This window comes from Lepidochelys olivacea (assembly GCF_965140295.1).
Source record: "Lepidochelys olivacea isolate rLepOli2 genome assembly, chromosome: 4".
Taxonomy (NCBI): Eukaryota; Metazoa; Chordata; order Testudines; family Cheloniidae; genus Lepidochelys; species Lepidochelys olivacea.
Window position 1 is genome coordinate 60,309,305 of NC_140414.1, and position 24,958 is coordinate 60,334,262.

The 24,958-nt window shown below is 43.1% G+C and overlaps 1 protein-coding gene across 2 annotated transcripts in view; it reads right to left on the reverse strand.

Moving 5' to 3' along the window:
• Positions 1-1,032: 1,032 nt before the first annotated feature.
• The window catches only part of LOC311520199 (uncharacterized protein), a 37,711-nt gene continuing 13,785 nt past the window's right edge, over positions 1,033-24,958 (reverse strand). The window contains exons 4-12 of one of the 2 annotated variants that reach the window (XM_084627497.1): positions 22,711-22,887; positions 20,659-20,685; positions 17,843-18,019; positions 15,791-15,817; positions 12,975-13,151; positions 10,923-10,949; positions 4,521-4,600; positions 3,751-3,826; positions 1,033-3,305 (exon numbers count right to left, since the gene is read on the reverse strand). In XM_084627497.1, the coding sequence (XP_084483623.1) occupies positions 3,752-3,826; positions 4,521-4,600; positions 10,923-10,949; positions 12,975-13,151; positions 15,791-15,817; positions 17,843-18,019; positions 20,659-20,685; positions 22,711-22,887 (767 nt within the window). In that variant the 3' untranslated portion in view covers positions 1,033-3,305; position 3,751. The remainder of the gene's footprint in view (positions 3,306-3,750; positions 3,827-4,520; positions 4,601-10,922; positions 10,950-12,974; positions 13,152-15,790; positions 15,818-17,842; positions 18,020-20,658; positions 20,686-22,710; positions 22,888-24,958) is intronic. The other variant, XM_084627498.1, reaches the window with a different exon arrangement.

The following is a 24,958-nucleotide window of genomic DNA, read 5'->3' on the forward strand; positions in this document are numbered from 1 at the left end:
TTAAATAGGACAGTAACAAATGGTGGACACCAAATATTGAATAACAAATACTCCTGTTAGAACACAAATAATATTGTTCACACAAATACAGCCATTCCACAAACATTTGCAAAAGGAAAATACCACTCACACAAGTATTAATGACAGGTTTCAGAGTAACAGCCGTGTTAGTCTGTATTCGCAAAAAGAAAAGGAGTACTTGTGGCACCTTAGAGACTAACCAATTTATTTGAGCATGAGCTTTCGTGAGCTACAGCTCACTTCATCGGATGCATGCCGTGGAAACTGCAGCAGACTTTATTTATACACAGAGAATATGAAAAAATTTCATAGTTTGTGTGTGTGGTTTTTGGGAGGAGGGAGAGGGGCTGAGAGAACCTGGATTTGTGCAGGAAATGGCCCAACTTTATTATCATGCACATTGTGTAAAGAGTTGTCACTTTGGATGGGTTATCACCAGCAGGAGAGTGAATTTGTGTGGGGGGGGGGGGCGGAGGGTGAGAAAACCTGGATTTGTGCTGGAAATGGCCCACCTGATGATCACTTTAGATAAGCTATTACCAGCAGGACAGTGGGGTGGGAGGAGGTATTTTTTCATATTCTCTGTGTATAAATAAAGTCTGCTGCAGTTTCCACGGCATGCATCCGATGAAGTGAGCTGTAGCTCATGAAAGCTCATGCTCAAATAAATTGGTTAGTCTCTAAGGTGCCACAAGTACTCCTTTTCTTTTTACAAGTATTAATGAACAGCAAATAAAAAAAGGACATAAATATGGCTGACCTGAACTGCTGGCGCATGAACAAATATCTTTGAGCCTGCTTCTGCAACATTCAACCAGCACTATAGAACCATACAGGGCAATAAAATGTAGTAAAGCATTTAAGCATATGCTTAACTTTCAATTAATCCAAATTAACTATGACATTTCTTTAACAAAATACCCTGAAATCTGCAGACTATGTCTATATCAAGCAAAACAAAATTATAGATTGCTCTTCCAAAATTCAGAGTTTATTATTCTTTTTGTGGAAATGAAAATATAATTATAATTGCAGTTTTTAGCAAGACTGGAATGAAACAGAATTCTTGTAATGAGCTCATCTTTAACTCAGATCATGTGTACACAAAAGCAAGATTTTAGCTCTCATTTGTTAAGCACATAGGAAAAAAAGTGGCCAGCATTTTCAATTACCTTTCTGTGTGATCAGTCTTATCCGGATCCACTGAAGTCAATGGCAAATTCCCTTTTCCCTTAATGGTGCTGAACTAGCTTTCATCTTCTCTTCCCCTCATGCAAGGAACTTCTATACTTAAGATTTTGCATCCTCATAGAATGTTGATTACTGGTTGAAGGCTAATATAACTCAATTCCGTATTATTATTAAGAAGGAAGATATCATGCCTGAGCAGATTTGGAAACAGGCCAAAACCTATGATTAGATTTTCTGGATAAGGTACTTGCAAAAGCACCTGTTACCTGAGCACCTCAATCTTTAATGTATTTATCCTCACAACATCCTTGTAAGGTAAGGAATTGCTATTACTCCTGTTTTACATACCGGGAACTGAGGCCTAGAGAGATTAAACTATAGCTTGACTATAGGCCACACAGGAAGTCTGTGGTAGAACAAGGAATTGAATCCAGGTCTCCCAAATGCTGGGTTAGTACCATACCCACTGGGTCATGCTGCCTCACCTTGCCACTTTATTAATATGCCAACTTTACATAGTATACTGAGACTTAAGTATGCGACTACTAAGTGCTGGATTCTGCACTCACATTGCATAGTACTTACTCACATGAGTTGTTCCATTGATATCAGTAAGTAAATAAGTGCTACCCACTCAGAGTAGAGTAGTGGAACAGGGCCCTTAGACTGTACTATGAAATTCAGGAAATGCAAGATTCCCAACCTTAACTGTCACCTTTTTATTGATTATAGTTATTGTTAAGCACAGGGGCTGAATGAGATAAAAGAAAACCACAATTTCTACTCTAAAGAGTCTCCAATTTAAAGCTTGCACATTTAGTGGTCTGATTATGCATTTATACTAGTTTTTGCACAGGTGTATCTTCATTAGCTCTGGTGAAGAAAATCTTGATTTATATTGGTGTGAGAGGAAAAGCAGACAGGCCTATATATTACAAAAGGGTTTTTCCGTCTAGGATCATACAACCCTGATTGCAGTAACACTAGTTAGCAAATAACTTCATACCACGGAAATAAGCTGCATTGTTTTCTTACATTGTGTTTGTAAAACTGTAAACATGGTATACAGGATCGTAGGCTTCCATGTTAAAACTACACATTATTTTATAACACTTGATGAACAAATATAATGTTTTGTGTTATTGCATATATAAGTGTTATGATTAGATGATAAAAATCCCTATTGTGCAAAAGTGTCTCTGGAAACCTGGGGCCAGATCTTCAGCTGGTGTTAATCAGTATGGCTCCAATGAAGCCAAGGAAGCTATGTCAGTTTGCACCAGCTGAGGCTCTGGTCCCTTAACTTTACATTTTCTGATTTTAGTGAGCATAACATTTCAATCTTAGCAGTACATTAGCATCATTTTTGCATTTAATAGCAATACATTGTGCTGAGACTCACTTTTACTTAGGTCATTTATTAAAAAACAAGCTATGTACAAATAATTAGGGACTAGATTGTCAGAGGCTTTTGGGCAGATGAATCGGTGGGAGCAGGGGGCGTAAGGAGTTTTCTCCGCACTCCTTAGGGGCTCCACATAAGGGCCCAGAAAGACCCCAGTTCCTATACTCAGGGAAGCACAAGGACTGCCCCCCTCTGTGTCTCCCTCCTGCTGTGCACCCTTAGGGCCACGAATCCCCTAAAGGAAGCAGGCAGGGGCAGGAAGAGAAGGGTCATGGCATGCTTCTTCTGCATGCTAGAGAACTGGGAGAGGGATTATGCCTCCCCCCGTTCCTCATATGCTGGTGCAGATTTGTACCTAAATGATGGAATTTGGCCCTTAGAGAACTATATTAAAGTAAGGTGAGCTTTTTTCCACAACCAAAAAGGAACAGGCAATGAATAAAGATTTGTAGCAGCCAGCACCAATGAACATCTGCTTATTACTGTGACTAGATTCAGGAACACACCAAAATGTGCCATTTAAAAAGAAGTTTACACTACTGAGAGTGCCATTTTCTGTGATTAAGTAGATTTCTTTGAATTTTTCCAATCCATTTTAATCTCTCTGAATATTCAGCCATATTAGTTCTCTTTGTGAGATGTTCTTGAATGGCTATTAAGTGAGAGTGCTTTCATTTCTTCTGCCCACCTGAAAATGATACAAAGAAAAACAGGAAACAGTAAAAATTCACATGAATTAAGAATAAGATGGTTAACACACCCCACTATAGTGTATAATATAGTCAAATACAAAATAAGGACCAGAAATCATGGTTCAGAAGTGAAGCTGAGTCCCACAGGCCATGGTATTGCATGGTTTTAATGCTGTAGCAAATGGCTTTGCATGAGTCTTGTTTGGAGATTGAGGGTTTTTTTCATAATGATACTTTTGGGGTGTGAAACTATATATTGGTTGAAACTGAAGAAAACGTTGGCATGGATTCCTGTGAAGCACACAGCTCTAGTGTGTAGGTTCACAGAATCCGAGTAAAGCCGCAAGTAGATTATATATGCTCAATCATAAAGAGTACTCTCCTACACCCTCCATTTTAATGGCCATTCAAAAGAACAGAACAAAACCAAGGACACTCTACCTTAGCTTGGTTCTTTTGTTTCAATGGGATTTAAGGGAATAGTTACTTCTACTGAGTTCAAGTCAAATGAGGTTTTCTGTACAGGAAATAGAAATATGTTAACATCACTGCTGTACACATTCAAGCTGTAGAAACCAAATGGAAATATTATAATAATAAATAATAATAAAAGATCTGCTGGTCTTATTTTTAATCTCTGTAATCTATTTTCCTCATACCGATCAGTTTCAATCATATCATTGCATGTTAAAATTGTTCATTCTTTAACATTTCATAAGCATTAATTTATTTTTTAATATTAAGGTTACAGATAGATGGCTTGAAATGTTAATGTGCCAACATATTATTAACTTTCCATGCATCTTGCCTATAGTCCTCAGAGAACTAAAGAGCACAATCTAAACTGGATAGGCTATGTTCTCTTAGGGTCAGTGACATTTTCAGATGGACTGTCATCTGCTGGTGCTGAACCTCCTGGTGACAGAAAAGTATCTCAGAAAGAGATTGCATTGCAAACCAGGGACCATCATTACTCCAGAAGTGGCTGGCATTGGCCAGGACTGGAGTATAATCCAGGTATCAGGAAAATATGTATATCCTAAAAGGATTAAGGATGTCGTCCACTGGCAGAATCTCACGGGGAGATCTAACAGTGGGTGAAACCTCATTAAACGATCAGTGCAAATCTGAGAGATCACTGAAGAAATTTAAAAATAATAATATAATTACAAAAATATAAGAATAATAAATATAAAAAAGTTTACACTTACTCTTGACTTTTTCCATATACAGCAATAAATAATGACACCACAAATAAGGAGGATCCCAAAGGAAATGCTGAGTCCTATCACTGAATAAGCAAACAAATAGCATTAGTTACTGTGAGTCATCAATAAAGGGAACAAACAAGTACATCCTTTGGCAGGATATAATGGCACAAGAGATAACAGTTATATATTACAGTGAAATCTCGATCTTCAAAAATGAAACTTAAAAATTAAAAAAAAAATCTTGATGAGCACAAAAATGAACCATACATGGTGGCTATGACTGCCTTTTTCTGGACAATGTGACATAACCTAAACCTTAGCAAATCAGCTCAGGAGAACTAACCCCTAACCTCCCCTAAGTGTCTGTTGAACTTCATGAAGGACAGCACTAAGTTTAGAAACATTTTCCCAAACAATAGGTCTATGTTTTATATGAAGACACTCAATGGGATCCAAACTTTTTGACCTGCCCTTGGAAAATGTTTGGAATACAAATGATTTGTGCAGTTTTATTAGAAGTCTATGAACCCAATCTTGTGACATGGCTAGACTCCTTTTAGAGCAGGGGTCTTTTAGAAGTGGTGTGCCGAGTCTTCATTTATTCACTCTAATTTAAGGTTTTGCATGCCAATAATACATTTTAACATTTTTTAGAAGGCCTCTCTCTATAAGTCTATATATTATATACTAAACTACTGTTGTATGTAAACAAGGTTTTCAAAATGTTTAAGAAGCTTCATTTAAAATTAAATTAAAATGCTGATCTTACGCTGCCGGCCCACTCAGCCCGTTGCCGGCCTGGGGTTCCGTTCACCTAGGCCAGCAGCGGGCTGGGCAGGGCCCGCAGCCCGGACCCCAGCTGGCAAGGGGCAGGCAGGCAGGCAGCCAGAACCCCAGACCGGCAGTGGGCTGAGTGGGGGCGGTGGCCGGGATCCCAGACTGGCAGTGTCAGTCTGGAGTTCTGTTTGCTGGCTCCTGCCAGCCAGGGTCCTGGCTGCCAGCCCCGCTCAGCCCACTGCTGGTTTGGGGTCCCAGCCCTGTCCACACAGAGTAGGTACCTAACTTCTCCCTAGTTCTAGCCATTCTCTTCCTCTCTCTGCACTGAGATGAGGGTGGGAGTGTGCTGAGAACAGGGCTGGGGGTGAAGGAGCGGGCTGGGAGTTGGGGTGCAGGGTCTGGCCAGGAGCTAGAATGAGGGAGGGGGCTCAGGGTTGGGGCAGGAAGTTTGGGTAGCTCCCATTTGGTGCAAGGGGTGCAGGTGGGAATGAGGGTGTGTGTGTGGGCAGGAGCTCCCGTTTGGTGCTCAGGGTGGGGGTGGGGTGGTGGGGGGTGCAAGAGTCAGGGCATGAGGTGTGTGGGGGCTGGGTATGTGTGTGGGGTGCCGGAATCAGGGCTGGGGTTGTGGGGGGGTGCAGGTGTCAGGGCACAGGGTTGGGGTGTGGGGGGGTGCAGGGGTGAAGGCAGAGGGCTGTGTGTGTGTGAGGAGGGTTCAAGGGTCAGGGCAGAGGGCTGGGTGTGTGTGAGGAGGGTGAAGGGGTCAGGGCAGAGGGCTGGGGTCGTAGGGGTGCTCCCAGCCTCCTGCCCTGAGCAGTTCATGGCAGGGGGCTGGAGGGGATATGCCCTGATTCCACCCCTTTCCCCAAGGTCCCTGGAGCAGAGAGCACACTGCGGCTCCACTTTTACCTCTGCCCCGCTTTTACCTCTCCCCCTCCATAGCAAGGGCCATCAGCTGATCGGCCCCAGGGAGGGAGAGAAGGAGGGGCAGGAACCCAGCACACTGGGGGAAGAGGTGGGGGGAGGGGGAAGCTTGCCTGCCCTGCAAGGAGAGAGCGGTGGGCGGGAGGCGGAAAAAAGCAGGCCGGGCCGGGCAAGATTTTTAGTGGCATGCTGCTGTCTGCCCAGGTCCAGCAGACAGAAGCGTGCCATTAAAAATTGGCTTGCGTGCCATGTTTGGCACATGTGCCATAGATTGCCCACCCCATTTTAGAGCAAGGTAGCCTTACCAGTACATGCCTTTTGCAGGATTTCAAGCATTAACTTCCTGCAATTTGTTTCATTCCATTTTTTCTTTCAGATTTACTTTCATTTTCACATTGTTTTCAGAAGATAGATGAGATACATGACCCAAGGTGAAGCCATTTAGTAGCCACAGCGTGGCTCTTCCATCCATAGAAAAAACAGGGTGTCATAAAGTTGAGGTGAACTGGTTAAAAATAAAGGTTTCAGAGTGGTAGCCGTGTTAGTCTGTCAGCAAAAACAACGAGGAGTCCTTGTGGCACCTCAGAGACTAACAAATTTATTTGGGCATAAGCTTTCGTGGACTAGAACCCACTTCATCAGATGCATACAGTGGAAAATACAGCAGCAAGTATAAATACATGAAAAGATGTGAATTGCCTTACCAAGTGTGAGGTTAGTCTAATGAGACAATTCAATTGACAGCAGAATACCAAGGGAAGAAAAATAACTTTTGAAGTGGTAATGAGAGTGGCCCATTTCAGACAGTTGACAAGAAGGTGTGAATAACAGTAGGGGAAAATTAGTATTGGGGAAATTAGGTTTAGGTTTTATAATGACCCAATCACTCTCAGTCTTTATTCAGGCCTAATCTGATGGTATCTAGTTTGCAAATTAATTCCAGTTCTGCAATTCCAGTTTTTACGTTGGAGTCTGTTTTTGAAGTTTTGTTGTTGAAGAATTGCCACTTTTAGGTCTGTTATTGAGTGACCAGGGAGATTGAAGTGTTCTCCTACTGGTTTTTGAATGTTATGATTCCTGATGTCAGATTTGTGTCCATTTATTCTTTTGCATAGAGACTGTCTGGTTTGGGCAATGTACATTGCAGAGGGGCATTGTTGGCACATATCACATTGGTAGATGTGCAGGTGAACAAGCCCCTGATGGTGTGGCTGATGTGGTTAGGTCCTATGATGGTGTCCCTTGAATAGATATTTGGATAGAGTTGGCACCGGGGTTTGTTGCAGGGTTTGGTTCCTGTGTTGGTTTTTTTGTGGTGTGGTGTGTAGTTGCTGGTGAGTATTTGCTTCAGGGTGGTGGGCTGTCTGTAAGCGAGGACTGGCCTGTCCCCCAAGGTCTGTGAGAGTGAGGGATCATCCTTCAGGATATGATGTAGATCCTTGATGATGCGCTGGAGAGGTTTTAGTTGGGGGTTGTAGGTGACAGCTAGAATGTCACTTAAAGACTTAAAGTTACAGAGACGCCATCACTTACACTAGTTTAAATCTGCAAGTGGCCCATGCCCCATGCTGCAGAAGATGGCAAAAAATAACAAAACCCAAAAGCAAACAAAACAAAACAGGGTTTCTGCCAATCTGACCCAAGGGAAAATTTCTTCCCAACCCCTGATATGCTGGTCAGTTGGACCCTGAGCATTTTGGCAAGACCCAGTGGCCAGACACCTGGGAAAGAATTCTCTGTAGTAACTTAGATCCCTCCCAATCTAGTGCCTCGTCATCAGCCGTTGGGTATATTTGCTGCTAGCAGTCATAGACAGGCTACATACCATTGTAGGCAGTCTCATCACAGGATCCCCTCTACAAATTTATCAAACGCAGTCTCGAAGCCAGTTAGGTTTTTCTCCCCCACTGCTCCCCTTGGAAGGCTGTTCCAGAACTTCACTCCTCTGATCGTTAGAAACCTTCATCTAATTTCAAACTTAAACTTATTGATGGCCAGTTTATAGCCATTTGTTTTTGTGTCAACATTGGCCCTTAACTTAAATAACTCCCTCACGGTATTTATCCCCCTTGTGAAGTGCTGGGAGTGGAAGGTGCTTAGTACCACCTCATGGGATCTGACCCCCCCAAATCCATCAGAATAGATGTTTCTTTAAAAGCCAATAATTCAGGTCCTGTAATTAAATGGTATAATTTTGACTGAGTGTTTGTCTTTTCAATAAATTCCTGAATGTAACCACTTACAGAAGGTTTACAATTCAAGGCAGAGATTCCCTACTCTTGGACCATAGAGAGAGCTGGCTAGTCTCATATTGTTGGCTCCTCTTCCTCGCTTCAGCCAGAGTCCTGCACTTAGGATGGAAGAATCCCATGCACCGCTACAGACTAGGGACCGAATGGCTAGGCAGCAGTTCTGCAAAAAAGGACCTAGGGGTTACAGTGGACGAGAAGCTGAATATGAGTCAACAGTGTGCCCCTGTTGCCAAGAAGGCTAACGGCACTTTGGGCTGTATAAGTAGGGGCATTGCCAGCAGATCGAGGGACGTGATCGTTCCCCTCTATTCGACACTGGTGAGGCCTCATTGGAGTACTGTGTTCAGTTTTGGGCCCCACACTACAAGAAGGATGTGGAAAAATTGGAAAACATCCAGCGGAGGGCAACAAAAATAATTAGGGGACTGGAATACATGACTTATGAGAAGAGGCTGAGGGAACTGGGATTGTTTAGTCTGAGGAAGAGAAGAATGAGGGGGGATTTGATAGCTGCTTTCAACTACCTGAAAGAGGGTTCCAAAGAAGATGGAACTAGACTGTTCTCAATGGTAGCGGATGACAGAACGAGGAGTAATGGTCTCAAGTTGCAGTGAGGGAGGTTTAGGTTGGATATTAGGAAAAACTTTTTCACTAGGAGGGTGGTGAAGCACTGGAATGTGTTACCCAGGGAGGTGGTGGAATCTCCTTCCTTAGGAGTTTTTAAGGTCAGGCTTGACAAAGCCCTGGCTGGGATGATTTAGTTGGGGATTGGCCCTGCTTTGAGCAGGGGGTTGGACTATATGACCTCCTGAGGTCCTTTCTAACCCTGATATTCTATGATTCTATGATAAGACAACTACAATACATAAAACCCTTGTTTAATTTCTGTAGAAGCAACTGCTGTAGTAGCCACAGAGATGTTATGTAATTGTGGAGGGGAGAGGTTCCATGAAACAATTCCTCTGTTAAAAGGTGGTCCACACTATGAAAAAAGCTTATGAACCTTTGCTTAAGGCATCTGAGTACTGTAAAACCTCAGCAAAAAGTTCTGTTTAAGGAGTTAAATGAGAAAACATCACATAGTAGGGGAAAAACACACTAATAAGTGGTTTCTGAGGAGCAGCCGTGTTAGTTTGTATTCGCAAAAAGGAAAGTAGTACTTGTGGCACCTTAGAGACTAACCAATTTATTTGAGCATAAGCTTTCGTGAGCCATCCAATGAAGCGAGCTGTAGCTCACGAAAGCTTATGCTCAGATAAATTGGTTAGTCTCTAAGGTGCCACAAGACCTCCTTTTCTTTTTACACTAATAACTATAGCTAGTCACAAAACCAAAAAGTATGTTTGAAAAGTAATAGTAACATTTTCCTTTGTTTTGTCTCTCCTAGCCACTCACCACACTCTCCCATACTGAACCCCAGCCTTGGCATACAAGGAGTAATTGGAATTAGGGTAGTCAGTGAGAAAAAAAAGATACTGAAGTTATTATTAAAATAAAAATAAATCAATAGTACTTCAGTGGATACTAACTACTAATATAGCACAATGCATTATTATTAGTCAGATGAATATACAACAATAATATTAAGGTTTGCACTTAAAGAAAAAGTCCTCTAAAATTTCCTTTATAGATGCAGTTCTTTTCAGGCTATTCTGGGCATGCAATATAATGTCTATTCTTCAAAACTTGCAATGGTAAATGACTTAGGCACCTAAAGAGGCAGATCAGTGCCTAAAGACCTTTGATCTGGACCTCTGGGATCAGATCCCCATCCCTGAACTGGGGAACTTTTTATCTTAGATACTATGGTGATAGGCAGCAGTATAAAAACTAAGTGCCTACCATGTGAAATCAATCGCCGTAACAAAGCCCCTATAGATTTCATGGAGTCATTGACACTTCTCGCTTTTGGGGTCAAAACTGCTTGGGACAGATTAAGAGTACATAAGGGGATTAGTGTCGTGAGCATTCTTATTCATAGATTCTAAGGCCAGAAGGGACCACTGTGAACATCTAGTCCAGGGGTTCTCAAACTGCGGGGTCAGGACCCCTCAGGGGGTCGTGAGGTTATTACATGGGGGGTCATGAGCTGTCAGCCTCCACCATGAACTCCGCTTTGGCTCCAGCATTTATAATGGTGTTGAAAATATAAAGAAGTGTTTTTAATTTATAAGGGGGTGGGTCTCACTCAGAGGCTTGCTATGTGAAAGGGGTCACCAGTACAATAGTTTGAGAACCACTGATCTAGTCTGATCTCCTGTGTAACACAGGCCATAGAAATCCTCCCCGTTCCCGCCAAAAATACTTTTGAACTAAAACATAACTTTTAAAAAACATCCAGTCTTAATGTCTGTTCTTCAAAACTTGCAATGGTAACAGAAACCCAGCAGTGAGAAAGACATGGGAAGCCTACTGGAAAGTCGAAATATACATATTAAAGTTGTTGACATACCTAGTCCAGATAATTGCTGTTCTTTCTCTATGGAAAAAAAACAAAAAAAACAACAAATTTAATTTTGAGGGGAAAAATAGGCTCTTTGGAGGCAGGGGCCTCGCTTTCTTTTGTGCTTGTACAGCATCTAGCATGATGTGGGTGCTACCAGAAACAAATAATAACATGCAACTTCTCTGTCACAGTTAGTAAGTTCCCTTCCAGCTATTAATTACTGCGTGCTTATATTCACGCTGAGCATTTTGCTTGTATGCTGCATCCCATTTCACCCTCCCTACATCTTTCTTTTGTCTAGACTATAAGCTCTCTGGGGCAGGGACTGTTTCTCCTTACATGTTCATACAGCACTTAGTGCAATGAGGCCCCAATCCTGACAGTAGCCTTCAGCTCCACTGTAATACAAAAAACTATTAATAATACTCTGTTACTAATGAGGTAAGGTGGATCCTGACAATGGGGGTTCAGGTGGAGAGGAGCATGAGGGTGCGGCCTGATGTCACTTCTCCTTCCTGACTTTCTTCTGGTTATTCCACTCTCTGCCTCAGGTATGGTGCAGTGAGAAGCACAGAGCAGACAGCTGGGATGGGGGAAGGAAATCCAGCAGCCATCTGCAGGGCAAGCAGAACAGCTCTAATAGCTGCTGGAGGAGAATAATACACCTCAAAAAACCCATCTAACTCTGGCTTTGAGGCCCTACCATGACGAGAGCATAGCTCTCAAGCTTCGTGAAGCTCTGTGATTTTAGGTAAATTGTTACTTAAGTTAATTTGCATAGATATACATAGTTTGCATACAGGCACAAACTTCCATACAAATTGTGGCATTAGTGCTTGTGAAAGGCATTGGTTTGACACCAGATTTCCCTTACAAGATTCCCTCTAAAGCAGCAGGAGCAGGTTTGGGGAGGCAGGACTTTATTTCTTACATCACTCAGAAGACGGGGGAGGTCTTGTGGGGACCTCAGAAACAGCTTTGTGGAGAGCCAAGGATAACCAAGGGATCACAGTTCATTGGAAGGATGGAGTCTGTGAGTTATTGGAGTGAAGCTGGGGGAGAGGGGGTAACGACACAGTGACATTAGCCCCATTCCCCCATATTCTGTTCTCCCGTTAGGTCATTTCCCACACAGCAACTCCTACTCCTCCCGCAGCTCATATCCCCTCTGAGCTCACTTCATATCTCCTGTCCTCAATGGTTTCTGCTCCCCATCATTCCTGCTCCCTCTCAACAGCTCCTGCTTCCTCTCCTTAGTTCCCCTCAGTAACCCATCTGTTCCTCACAAATAGCTCCAGCTGCTTTCCATAGCTCCCCTGTCTCCTCCACCTACCCTGACAGTTGGGTTCTGCTGCTACCTCCTGCCTTCTGTGAGCCAGATTAAGGGCTAGACACAAGAGGCACAGGCTGAGGGCTCATTACTAAAATCCTGTGTTGTCTTAGAGTCTACATTTTTATTTTTAAAATTGATGATTGCAAAGAAAAGCTTGAAGATGTGACAAGAGTATAATCAATGTCTCAATGAGGTTTATAATACTGCAGTTACTTCCTCAAATCAAATCACTGAGGCATTATTAGCTCTTTGGCCAGCAAGTACACTCTGGCCAAAATTACCTTGATATAACAGAAGCTGCATCAGGCCGCAAAGGACTGCTTAGCTTAAACCTGGACTGAGCCCTGCACTTTCTGAAAGTGGGGATAGCAAGATCTTTGCTGAATCTCTAAGACTGTAGTGCAGGCATTTTAAGGGCACCTTCACGGCACCTTCTTGAATGGTGATTTAAGCAGCAGGTCTTAACAGCAGTTAAGAAAAGGAGCCTTATAGCATCTCATTGCACTAGGAAGGATGAATGGGCAAAGAAAACCCTTAGTTCTTTTCTGTCTAAGCAATGTGACTTTGAGGAAGAAATCTGATTTGAGGGGGAAATTTGAAAGAGTCCATCACTGCAGGAGTGGCAGGAAGAGCAGAAAATAGTGACTTAACAGGACTAGAGTGTGCATAGTGAGGGGAGAACGGATTCAACATTGTAAGGAAATAATGAGTTAAAAAAAACAGACCTGGCCCCAAAGGCAGGTTGACTAAATTGTTGTCCTTATGCACTATGGCCACCGTTGTTTCCCCCGTCGTGTCTGGGACGGTCACCTCCATGACGGGCGCTACCGTCGTCTTCCCCGTCGTGTCTGGGACGGTCGCCTCAATGATGTTCTCTTCCACTGCCATCACATCTCCTAAATCTTGTGCACACATAATATTAAAGGAAAAAAATTATCACTGGTGGGGCTGATAGCAGTGCCTTTTATTAACTCTATCAGACACTTTCCTTAGAAGACTCTGGTTTCAGCTGCTTATAACTTTGCCCAACTTTAATGATTCAGGCTGAGCTTTTTGGAAAGTTTCAGCTAAAGTGGTTTGCCCATTTAAGCAACATTTTACCCCTGTGAAAAATATTCTTACATCCTTTTCTTCTACATGGGCTAGCCCCCTATGCTTTGGAGCAAAGACTTGATATTTGAATAGAGTCACACTGGTACTGGGATTGTGCCTTTTGCCCTCGCTGTGAAAATCTGCCTAAATCTGGCTAAGTTATAAACCTCTGAAAAATCTCAGTTTGCACACATTCAGCAGCGTGCACTGAATGCCCAGGGATATAGGAACTGAGCAGGATTTGCGCTGCACTTGCTCCTCCTGCCCACTGAGAGCTGCTGTGGTGCCTGACGCCAAAACTAAGAGCAGAGAGACTGTCTGCAATTACTCAGTGCTGGCACTACTCCCCCTGCTGGCCCCCAGGAAAGGTGAAAGCTGCCTGACTCAAATCCTGAAGGGCCAGAGCTGGGCTGGGAAGAAGTCAGAACAGAGGAGCAGAGATGGGCTGTGGGAAGGGGTAGGGAATAAGATGAGGGTGGGGAGGAGACAAACTGTGGGATACATGCTAAAGGACAGGGACAGACAGAACTGCAGAAAGGCCTGTAACCACTGCAGCACACTCCCTTCCAGAACCTGGACTGCAACCCAGGATTTCCTTATGTCGTCATTCCATCGCTGTCTAGCAAATAACTGCAAAACCCACTGGCAAAGTGCATGTCTGATCCCATCTAGTGGCTGGTTCACATAGCAGATAACAACCTATTACTGCTAGCAGTTATCCCATTAGTTCGTATTTTAGAGTTCTATGCTGTGGCCCTAAAGGTTACAATCCTGCTAATGACAAATAGGAGGGTCAGTATTGTTCCACATGATAGTTTTGTTGAGGTTTGTTTGTGCTTTTAAAAGTATAGGAAAGTACCTACAAAAATCTATGTTAAAAGAATGTTAAAGGTGCAAAGTCTAGCTTGTAAAAGTTAGGAAATACCAGAAGTCAGGTTGAATTCATCTTTCTTGCATGTAAGCAGCATTATACACACTTTAATCACACATTACTATTTCCACAAGACCTCTGCCTCATTCAGTGTATGCACAAGGGGGCTCCTCTTTATGAAGAACGGAAAGGGGATGAAAGAAGAGAGAAATTTAGATAAGTAGAAGGAAGGAAAAGTTAACCAGAGGGACAACAAACACTGGATTACACTGAAAGAGAGAGAGACAGAGACAGAACCCAAAATGTAATGAGGGAAAAGAAGTAGAAAAAGAATGTCATGGTAAATTATTATATTTTATTATTGAAATGGCAGTCAAATATAAATGATACTGTACAGGAAGACAAGTAAAACAATTCATATATAATGTACATCAAATACAATTTTATCTATAGCGTTGTCTATAGTGAGTAATGCGATGAGAAAGATTCACCTGGCATCACTGCATGAAAAATTAAATCAATCTATGTTTGAAATAGTTAAATGTCTACCTTGGGTAAAATCCTGCCCCTAGTAAAGTCAACAGGAGTTTTGTCATTGATTATCTTCAACTGTCCCCATGTATTTTACTTATAAATATGAAAAAAATGTATTTGGCAATGTCTTCTTCCACCTTCTGCCACAACCAGCAGATCTGCATTGATAAAGGCAGAAGCACATGCTAGCCCCTTTCGAAGGCTGTAGCTGGAGCCAATCTGCCTTACTGTCTCCAAGGAGCATTGTGCCCCAGTGCTGCTAGACCCAGCTATATGCTATGGTGCCTACATGACTTAGGCACCTAAAGAGGCAGATCAGTGCCTAAAGACCTTTGATCTGGACCTCTGGGATCAGATCCCCATCCCTGAACTGGGGAACTTTTTATCTTAGATACTATGGTGATAGGCAGCAGTATAAAAGCTAAGTGCCTACCACGTGAAATCAATCGCCGTAACAAAGCCCCTGTAGATTTCATGGAGTCATTGACACTTCTCGCTTTTGGGGTCAAAACTGCTTGGGACAGATTAAGAGTACATAAGGGGATTAGTGTCGTGAGCATTCTTATTCATAGATTCTAAGGCCAGAAGGGACCACTGTGAACATCTAGTCCAGGGGTTCTCAAACTGCAGGGTCAGGACCCCTCAGGGGGTCGTGAGGTTATTACATGGGGGGTCATGAGCTGTCAGCCTCCACCACGAACTCCGCTTTGGCTCCAGCATTTATAATGGTGTTTAAAATATAAAGAAGTGTTTTTAATTTATAAGGGGGTGGGTCTCACTCAGAGGCTTGCTATGTGAAAAGGGGTCACCAGTACAATAGTTTGAGAACCACTGATCTAGTCTGATCTCCTGTGTAACACAGGCCATAGAAATCCTCCACGCTCCCGCCAAAAATCCTTTTGAACTAAAACATAACTTTTAAAAAACATCCAGTCTTAATGTCTGTTCTTCAAAACTTGCAATGGTAAAAGAAACCCAGCAGTGAGAAAGACATGGGAAGCCTATTGGAAAGTCGAAATATATATATTAAAGTTGTTGACATACCTAGTCCAGATAATTGCTGTTCTTTCTCTATGGAAAAAAAACAAAAAAAACAACAAATTTAATTTTGAGGGGAAAAATAGGCTCTTTGGAGGCAGGGGCCTCGCTTTCTTTTGTGCTTGTACAGCATCTAGCATGATGTGGGTGCTACCAGAAACAAATAATAACATGCAACTTCTCTGTCACAGTTAGTAAATTCCCTTCCAGCTATTAATTACTGCGTGCTTATATTCACGCTGAGCATTTTGCTTGTATGCTGCATCCCATTTCACCCTCCCTACATCTTTCTTTTGTCTAGACTATAAGCTCTCTGGGGCAGGGACTGTTTCTCCTTACATGTTCATACAGCACTTAGCGCAATGAGGCCCCAATCCTGACAGTAGCCTTCAGCTCCACTGTAATACAAAAAACTATTAATAATACTCTGTTACTAATGAGGTAAGGTGGATCCTGACAGTGTGGGTTCAGGTGGAGAGGAGCACGAGGGTGCGGCCTGATGTCACTTCTCCTTCCTGACTTTCTTCTGGTTACTCCACTCTCTGCCTCAGGTATGGTGCAGTGAGAAGCACAGAGCAGACAGCTGGGATGGGGGAAGGAAATCCAGCAGCCATCTGCAGGGCAAGCAGAACAGCTCTAATAGCTGCTGGAGGAGAATAATACACCTCAAAAAACCCATCTAACTCTGGCTTTGAGGCCCTACCATGACAAGAGCATAGCTCTCAAGCTTCGTGAAGCTCTGTGATTTTAGGTAAATTGTTACTTAAGTTAATTTGCATAGATATACATAGTTTGCATACAGGCACAAACTTCCATACAAATTGTGGCATTAGTGCTTGTGAAAGGCATTGGTTTGACACCAGATTTCCCTTACAAGATTCCCTCTAAAGCAGCAGGAGCAGGTTTGGGGAGGCAGGACTTTATTTCTTACATCACTCAGAAGACGGGGGAGGTCTTGTGGGGACCTCAGAAACAGCTTTGTGGAGAGCCAAGGATAACCAAGGGATCACAGTTCATTGGAAGGATGGAGTCTGTGAGTTATTGGAGTGAAGCTGGGGGAGAGGGGGTAACGACACAGTGACATTAGCCCCATTCCCCCATATTCTGTTCTCCCGTTAGGTCATTTCCCACACAGCAACTCCTACTCCTCCCGCAGCTCATATCCCCTCTGAGCTCACTTCATATCTCCTGTCCTCAATGGTTTCTGCTCCCCATCATTCCTGCTCCCTCTCAACAGCTCCTGCTTCCTCTCCTTAGTTCCCCTCAGTAACCCATCTGTTCCTCACAAATAGCTCCAGCTGCTTTCCATAGCTCCCCTGTCTCCTCCACCTACCCTGACAGTTGGGTTCTGCTGCTACCTCCTGCCTTCTGTGAGCCAGATTAAGGGCTAGACACAAGAGGCACAGGCTGAGGGCTCATTACTAAAATCCTGTGTTGTCTTAGAGTCTACATTTTTATTTTTAAAATTGATGATTGCAAAGAAAAGCTTGAAGATGTGACAAGAGTATAATCAATGTCTCAATGAGGTTTATAATACTGCAGTTACTTCCTCAAATCAAATCACTGAGGCATTATTAGCTCTTTGGCCAGCAAGTACACTCTGGCCAAAATTACCTTGATATAACAGAAGCTGCATCAGGCCGCAAAGGACTGCTTAGCTTAAACCTGGACTGAGCCCTGCACTTTCTGAAAGTGGGGATAGCAAGATCTTTGCTGAATCTCTAAGACTGTAGTGCAGGCATTTTAAGGGCACCTTCACGGCACCTTCTTGAATGGTGATTTAAGCAGCAGGTCTTAACAGCAGTTAAGAAAAGGAGCCTTATAGCATCTCATTGCACTAGGAAGGATGAATGGGCAAAGAAAACCCTTAGTTCTTTTCTGTCTAAGCAATGTGACTTTGAGGAAGAAATCTGATTTGAGGGGGAAATTTGAAAGAGTCCATCACTGCAGGAGTGGCAGGAAGAGCAGAAAATAGTGACTTAACAGGACTAGAGTGTGCATAGTGAGGGGAGAACGGATTCAACATTGTAAGGAAATAATGAGTTAAAAAAAACAGACCTGGCCCCAAAGGCAGGTTGACTAAATTGTTGTCCTTATGCACTATGGCCACCGTCGTTTCCCCCGTCGTGTCTGGGACGGTCACCTCCATGACGGGCGCTACCGTCGTCTTCCCCGTCGTGTCTGGGACGGTCGCCTCAATGATGTTCTCTTCCACTGCCATCACATCTCCTAAATCTTGTGCACACATAATATTAAAGGAAAAAAATTATCACTGGTGGGGCTGATAGCAGTGCCTTTTATTAACTCTATCAGACACTTTCCTTAGAAGACTCTGGTTTCAGCTGCTTATAACTTTGCCCAACTTTAATGATTCAGGCTGAGCTTTTTGGAAAGTTTCAGCTAAAGTGGTTTGCCCATTTAAGCAACATTTTACCCCTGTGAAAAATATTCTTACATCCTTTTCTTCTACATGGGCTAGCCCCCTATGCTTTGGAGCAAAGACTTGATATTTGAATAGAGTCACACTGGTACTGGGATTGTGCCTTTTGCCCTCGCTGTGAAAATCTGCCTAAATCTGGCTAAGTTATAAACCTCTGAAAAATCTCAGTTTGCACACATTCAGCAGCGTGCACTGAATGCCCAGGGATATAGGAACTGAGCAGGATTTGCGCTGCACTTGCTCCTCCTGCCCACTGAGAGCTGCTGTGGTGCCTGATGCCAAAACTAAGAGCAGAGAGACTGTCTGCAATTACTCAGTGCTGGCACTACTCCCCCTGCTGGCCCCCAGGAAAGGTGAAAGCTGCCTGACTCAAATCCTGAAGGGCCAGAGCTGGGCTGGGAAGAAGTCAGAACAGAGGAGCAGAGATGGGCTGTGGGAAGGGGTAGGGAATAAGATGAGGGTGGGGAGGAGACAAACTGTGGGATACATGCTAAAGGACAGGGACAGACAGAACTGCAGAAAGGCCTGTAACCACTGCAGCACACTCCCTTCCAGAACCTGGACTGCAACCCAGGATTTCCTTATGTCATCATTCCATCGCTGTCTAGCAAATAACTGCAAAACCCACTGGCAAAGTGCATGTCTGATCCCATCTAGTGGCTGGTTCACATAGCAGATAACAACCTATTACTGCTAGCAGTTATCCCATTAGTTCGTATTTTAGAGTTCTATGCTGTGGCCCTAAAGGTTACAATCCTGCTAATGACAAATAGGAGGGTCAGTATTGTTCCACATGATAGTTTTGTTGAGGTTTGTTTGTGCTTTTAAAAGTATAGGAAAGTACCTACAAAAATCTATGTTAAAAGAATGTTAAAGGTGCAAAGTCTAGCTTGTAAAAGTTAGGAAATACCAGAAGTCAGGTTGAATTCATCTTTCTTGCATGTAAGCAGCATTATACACACTTTAATCACACATTACTATTTCCACAAGACCTCTGCCTCATTCAGTGTATGCACAAGGGGGCTCCTCTTTATGAAGAACGGAAAGGGGATGAAAGAAGAGAGAAATTTAGATAAGTAGAAGGAAGGAAAAGTTAACCAGAGGGACAACAAACACTGGATTACACTGAAAGAGAGAGAGACAGAGACAGAACCCAAAATGTAATGAGGGAAAAGAAGTAGAAAAAGAATGTCATGGTAAATTATTATATTTTATTATTGAAATGGCAGTCAAATATAAATGATACTGTACAGGAAGACAAGTAAAACAATTCATATATAATGTACATCAAATACAATTTTATCTATAGCGTTGTCTATAGTGAGTAATGCGATGAGAAAGATTCACCTGGCATCACTGCATGAAAAATTAAATCAATCTATGTTTGAAATAGTTAAATGTCTACCTTGGGTAAAATCCTGCCCCTAGTAAAGTCAACAGGAGTTTTGTCATTGATTATCTTCAACTGTCCCCATGTATTTTACTTATAAATATGAAAAAAATGTATTTGGCAATGTCTTCTTCCACCTTCTGCCACAACCAGCAGATCTGCATTGATAAAGGCAGAAGCACATGCTAGCCCCTTTCGAAGGCTGTAGCTGGAACCAATCTGCCTTACTGTCTCCAAGGAGCATTGTGCCCCAGTGCTGCTAGACCCAGCTATATGCTATGGTGCCTACATGACTTAGGCACCTAAAGAGGCAGATCAGTGCCTAAAGACCTTTGATCTGGACCTCTGGGATCAGATCCCCATCCCTGAACTGGGGAACTTTTTATCTTAGATACTATGGTGATAGGCAGCAGTATAAAAGCTAAGTGCCTACCACGTGAAATCAATCGCCGTAACAAAGCCCCTGTAGATTTCATGGAGTCATTGACACTTCTCGCTTTTGGGGTCAAAACTGCTTGGGACAGATTAAGAGTACATAAGGGGATTAGTGTCGTGAGCATTCTTATTCATAGATTCTAAGGCCAGAAGGGACCACTGTGAACATCTAGTCCAGGGGTTCTCAAACTGCAGGGTCAGGACCCCTCAGGGGGTCGTGAGGTTATTACATGGGGGGTCATGAGCTGTCAGCCTCCACCACGAACTCCGCTTTGGCTCCAGCATTTATAATGGTGTTTAAAATATAAAGAAGTGTTTTTAATTTATAAGGGGGTGGGTCTCACTCAGAGGCTTGCTATGTGAAAAGGGGTCACCAGTACAATAGTTTGAGAACCACTGATCTAGTCTGATCTCCTGTGTAACACAGGCCATAGAAATCCTCCACGCTCCCGCCAAAAATCCTTTTGAACTAAAACATAACTTTTAAAAAACATCCAGTCTTAATGTCTGTTCTTCAAAACTTGCAATGGTAAAAGAAACCCAGCAGTGAGAAAGACATGGGAAGCCTATTGGAAAGTCGAAATATATATATTAAAGTTGTTGACATACCTAGTCCAGATAATTGCTGTTCTTTCTCTATGGAAAAAAAACAAAAAAAACAACAAATTTAATTTTGAGGGGAAAAATAGGCTCTTTGGAGGCAGGGGCCTCGCTTTCTTTTGTGCTTGTACAGCATCTAGCATGATGTGGGTGCTACCAGAAACAAATAATAACATGCAACTTCTCTGTCACAGTTAGTAAATTCCCTTCCAGCTATTAATTACTGCGTGCTTATATTCACGCTGAGCATTTTGCTTGTATGCTGCATCCCATTTCACCCTCCCTACATCTTTCTTTTGTCTAGACTATAAGCTCTCTGGGGCAGGGACTGTTTCTCCTTACATGTTCATACAGCACTTAGCGCAATGAGGCCCCAATCCTGACAGTAGCCTTCAGCTCCACTGTAATACAAAAAACTATTAATAATACTCTGTTACTAATGAGGTAAGGTGGATCCTGACAGTGTGGGTTCAGGTGGAGAGGAGCACGAGGGTGCGGCCTGATGTCACTTCTCCTTCCTGACTTTCTTCTGGTTACTCCACTCTCTGCCTCAGGTATGGTGCAGTGAGAAGCACAGAGCAGACAGCTGGGATGGGGGAAGGAAATCCAGCAGCCATCTGCAGGGCAAGCAGAACAGCTCTAATAGCTGCTGGAGGAGAATAATACACCTCAAAAAACCCATCTAACTCTGGCTTTGAGGCCCTACCATGACAAGAGCATAGCTCTCAAGCTTCGTGAAGCTCTGTGATTTTAGGTAAATTGTTACTTAAGTTAATTTGCATAGATATACATAGTTTGCATACAGGCACAAACTTCCATACAAATTGTGGCATTAGTGCTTGTGAAAGGCATTGGTTTGACACCAGATTTCCCTTACAAGATTCCCTCTAAAGCAGCAGGAGCAGGTTTGGGGAGGCAGGACTTTATTTCTTACATCACTCAGAAGACGGGGGAGGTCTTGTGGGGACCTCAGAAACAGCTTTGTGGAGAGCCAAGGATAACCAAGGGATCACAGTTCATTGGAAGGATGGAGTCTGTGAGTTATTGGAGTGAAGCTGGGGGAGAGGGGGTAACGACACAGTGACATTAGCCCCATTCCCCCATATTCTGTTCTCCCGTTAGGTCATTTCCCACACAGCAACTCCTACTCCTCCCGCAGCTCATATCCCCTCTGAGCTCACTTCATATCTCCTGTCCTCAATGGTTTCTGCTCCCCATCATTCCTGCTCCCTCTCAACAGCTCCTGCTTCCTCTCCTTAGTTCCCCTCAGTAACCCATCTGTTCCTCACAAATAGCTCCAGCTGCTTTCCATAGCTCCCCTGTCTCCTCCACCTACCCTGACAGTTGGGTTCTGCTGCTACCTCCTGCCTTCTGTGAGCCAGATTAAGGGCTAGACACAAGAGGCACAGGCTGAGGGCTCATTACTAAAATCCTGTGTTGTCTTAGAGTCTACATTTTTATTTTTAAAATTGATGATTGCAAAGAAAAGCTTGAAGATGTGACAAGAGTATAATCAATGTCTCAATGAGGTTTATAATACTGCAGTTACTTCCTCAAATCAAATCACTGAGGCATTATTAGCTCTTTGGCCAGCAAGTACACTCTGGCCAAAATTACCTTGATATAACAGAAGCTGCATCAGGCCGCAAAGGACTGCTTAGCTTAAACCTGGACTGAGCCCTGCACTTTCTGAAAGTGGGGATAGCAAGATCTTTGCTGAATCTCTAAGACTGTAGTGCAGGCATTTTAAGGGCACCTTCACGGCACCTTCTTGAATGGTGATTTAAGCAGCAGGTCTTAACAGCAGTTAAGAAAAGGAGCCTTATAGCATCTCATTGCACTAGGAAGGATGAATGGGCAAAGAAAACCCTTAGTTCTTTTCTGTCTAAGCAATGTGACTTTGAGGAAGAAATCTGATTTGAGGGGGAAATTTGAAAGAGTCCATCACTGCAGGAGTGGCAGGAAGAGCAGAAAATAGTGACTTAACAGGACTAGAGTGTGCATAGTGAGGGGAGAACGGATTCAACATTGTAAGGAAATAATGAGTTAAAAAAAACAGACCTGGCCCCAAAGGCAGGTTGACTAAATTGTTGTCCTTATGCACTATGGCCACCGTCGTTTCCCCCGTCGTGTCTGGGACGGTCACCTCCATGACGGGCGCTACCGTCGTCTTCCCCGTCGTGTCTGGGACGGTCGCCTCAATGATGTTCTCTTCCACTGCCATCACATCTCCTAAATCTTGTGCACACATAATATTAAAGGAAAAAAATTATCACTGGTGGGGCTGATAGCAGTGCCTTTTATTAACTCTATCAGACACTTTCCTTAGAAGACTCTGGTTTCAGCTGCTTATAACTTTGCCCAACTTTAATGATTCAGGCTGAGCTTTTTGGAAAGTTTCAGCTAAAGTGGTTTGCCCATTTAAGCAACATTTTACCCCTGTGAAAAATATTCTTACATCCTTTTCTTCTACATGGGCTAGCCCCCTATGCTTTGGAGCAAAGACTTGATATTTGAATAGAGTCACACTGGTACTGGGATTGTGCCTTTTGCCCTCGCTGTGAAAATCTGCCTAAATCTGGCTAAGTTATAAACCTCTGAAAAATCTCAGTTTGCACACATTCAGCAGCGTGCACTGAATGCCCAGGGATATAGGAACTGAGCAGGATTTGCGCTGCACTTGCTCCTCCTGCCCACTGAGAGCTGCTGTGGTGCCTGATGCCAAAACTAAGAGCAGAGAGACTGTCTGCAATTACTCAGTGCTGGCACTACTCCCCCTGCTGGCCCCCAGGAAAGGTGAAAGCTGCCTGACTCAAATCCTGAAGGGCCAGAGCTGGGCTGGGAAGAAGTCAGAACAGAGGAGCAGAGATGGGCTGTGGGAAGGGGTAGGGAATAAGATGAGGGTGGGGAGGAGACAAACTGTGGGATACATGCTAAAGGACAGGGACAGACAGAACTGCAGAAAGGCCTGTAACCACTGCAGCACACTCCCTTCCAGAACCTGGACTGCAACCCAGGATTTCCTTATGTCATCATTCCATCGCTGTCTAGCAAATAACTGCAAAACCCACTGGCAAAGTGCATGTCTGATCCCATCTAGTGGCTGGTTCACATAGCAGATAACAACCTATTACTGCTAGCAGTTATCCCATTAGTTCGTATTTTAGAGTTCTATGCTGTGGCCCTAAAGGTTACAATCCTGCTAATGACAAATAGGAGGGTCAGTATTGTTCCACATGATAGTTTTGTTGAGGTTTGTTTGTGCTTTTAAAAGTATAGGAAAGTACCTACAAAAATCTATGTTAAAAGAATGTTAAAGGTGCAAAGTCTAGCTTGTAAAAGTTAGGAAATACCAGAAGTCAGGTTGAATTCATCTTTCTTGCATGTAAGCAGCATTATACACACTTTAATCACACATTACTATTTCCACAAGACCTCTGCCTCATTCAGTGTATGCACAAGGGGGCTCCTCTTTATGAAGAACGGAAAGGGGATGAAAGAAGAGAGAAATTTAGATAAGTAGAAGGAAGGAAAAGTTAACCAGAGGGACAACAAACACTGGATTACACTGAAAGAGAGAGAGACAGAGACAGAACCCAAAATGTAATGAGGGAAAAGAAGTAGAAAAAGAATGTCATGGTAAATTATTATATTTTATTATTGAAATGGCAGTCAAATATAAATGATACTGTACAGGAAGACAAGTAAAACAATTCATATATAATGTACATCAAATACAATTTTATCTATAGCGTTGTCTATAGTGAGTAATGCGATGAGAAAGATTCACCTGGCATCACTGCATGAAAAATTAAATCAATCTATGTTTGAAATAGTTAAATGTCTACCTTGGGTAAAATCCTGCCCCTAGTAAAGTCAACAGGAGTTTTGTCATTGATTATCTTCAACTGTCCCCATGTATTTTACTTATAAATATGAAAAAAATGTATTTGGCAATGTCTTCTTCCACCTTCTGCCACAACCAGCAGATCTGCATTGATAAAGGCAGAAGCACATGCTAGCCCCTTTCGAAGGCTGTAGCTGGAACCAATCTGCCTTACTGTCTCCAAGGAGCATTGTGCCCCAGTGCTGCTAGACCCAGCTATATGCTATGGTGCCTACATGACTTAGGCACCTAAAGAGGCAGATCAGTGCCTAAAGACCTTTGATCTGGACCTCTGGGATCAGATCCCCATCCCTGAACTGGGGAACTTTTTATCTTAGATACTATGGTGATAGGCAGCAGTATAAAAACTAAGTGCCTACCATGTGAAATCAATCGCCGTAACAAAGCCCCTATAGATTTCAT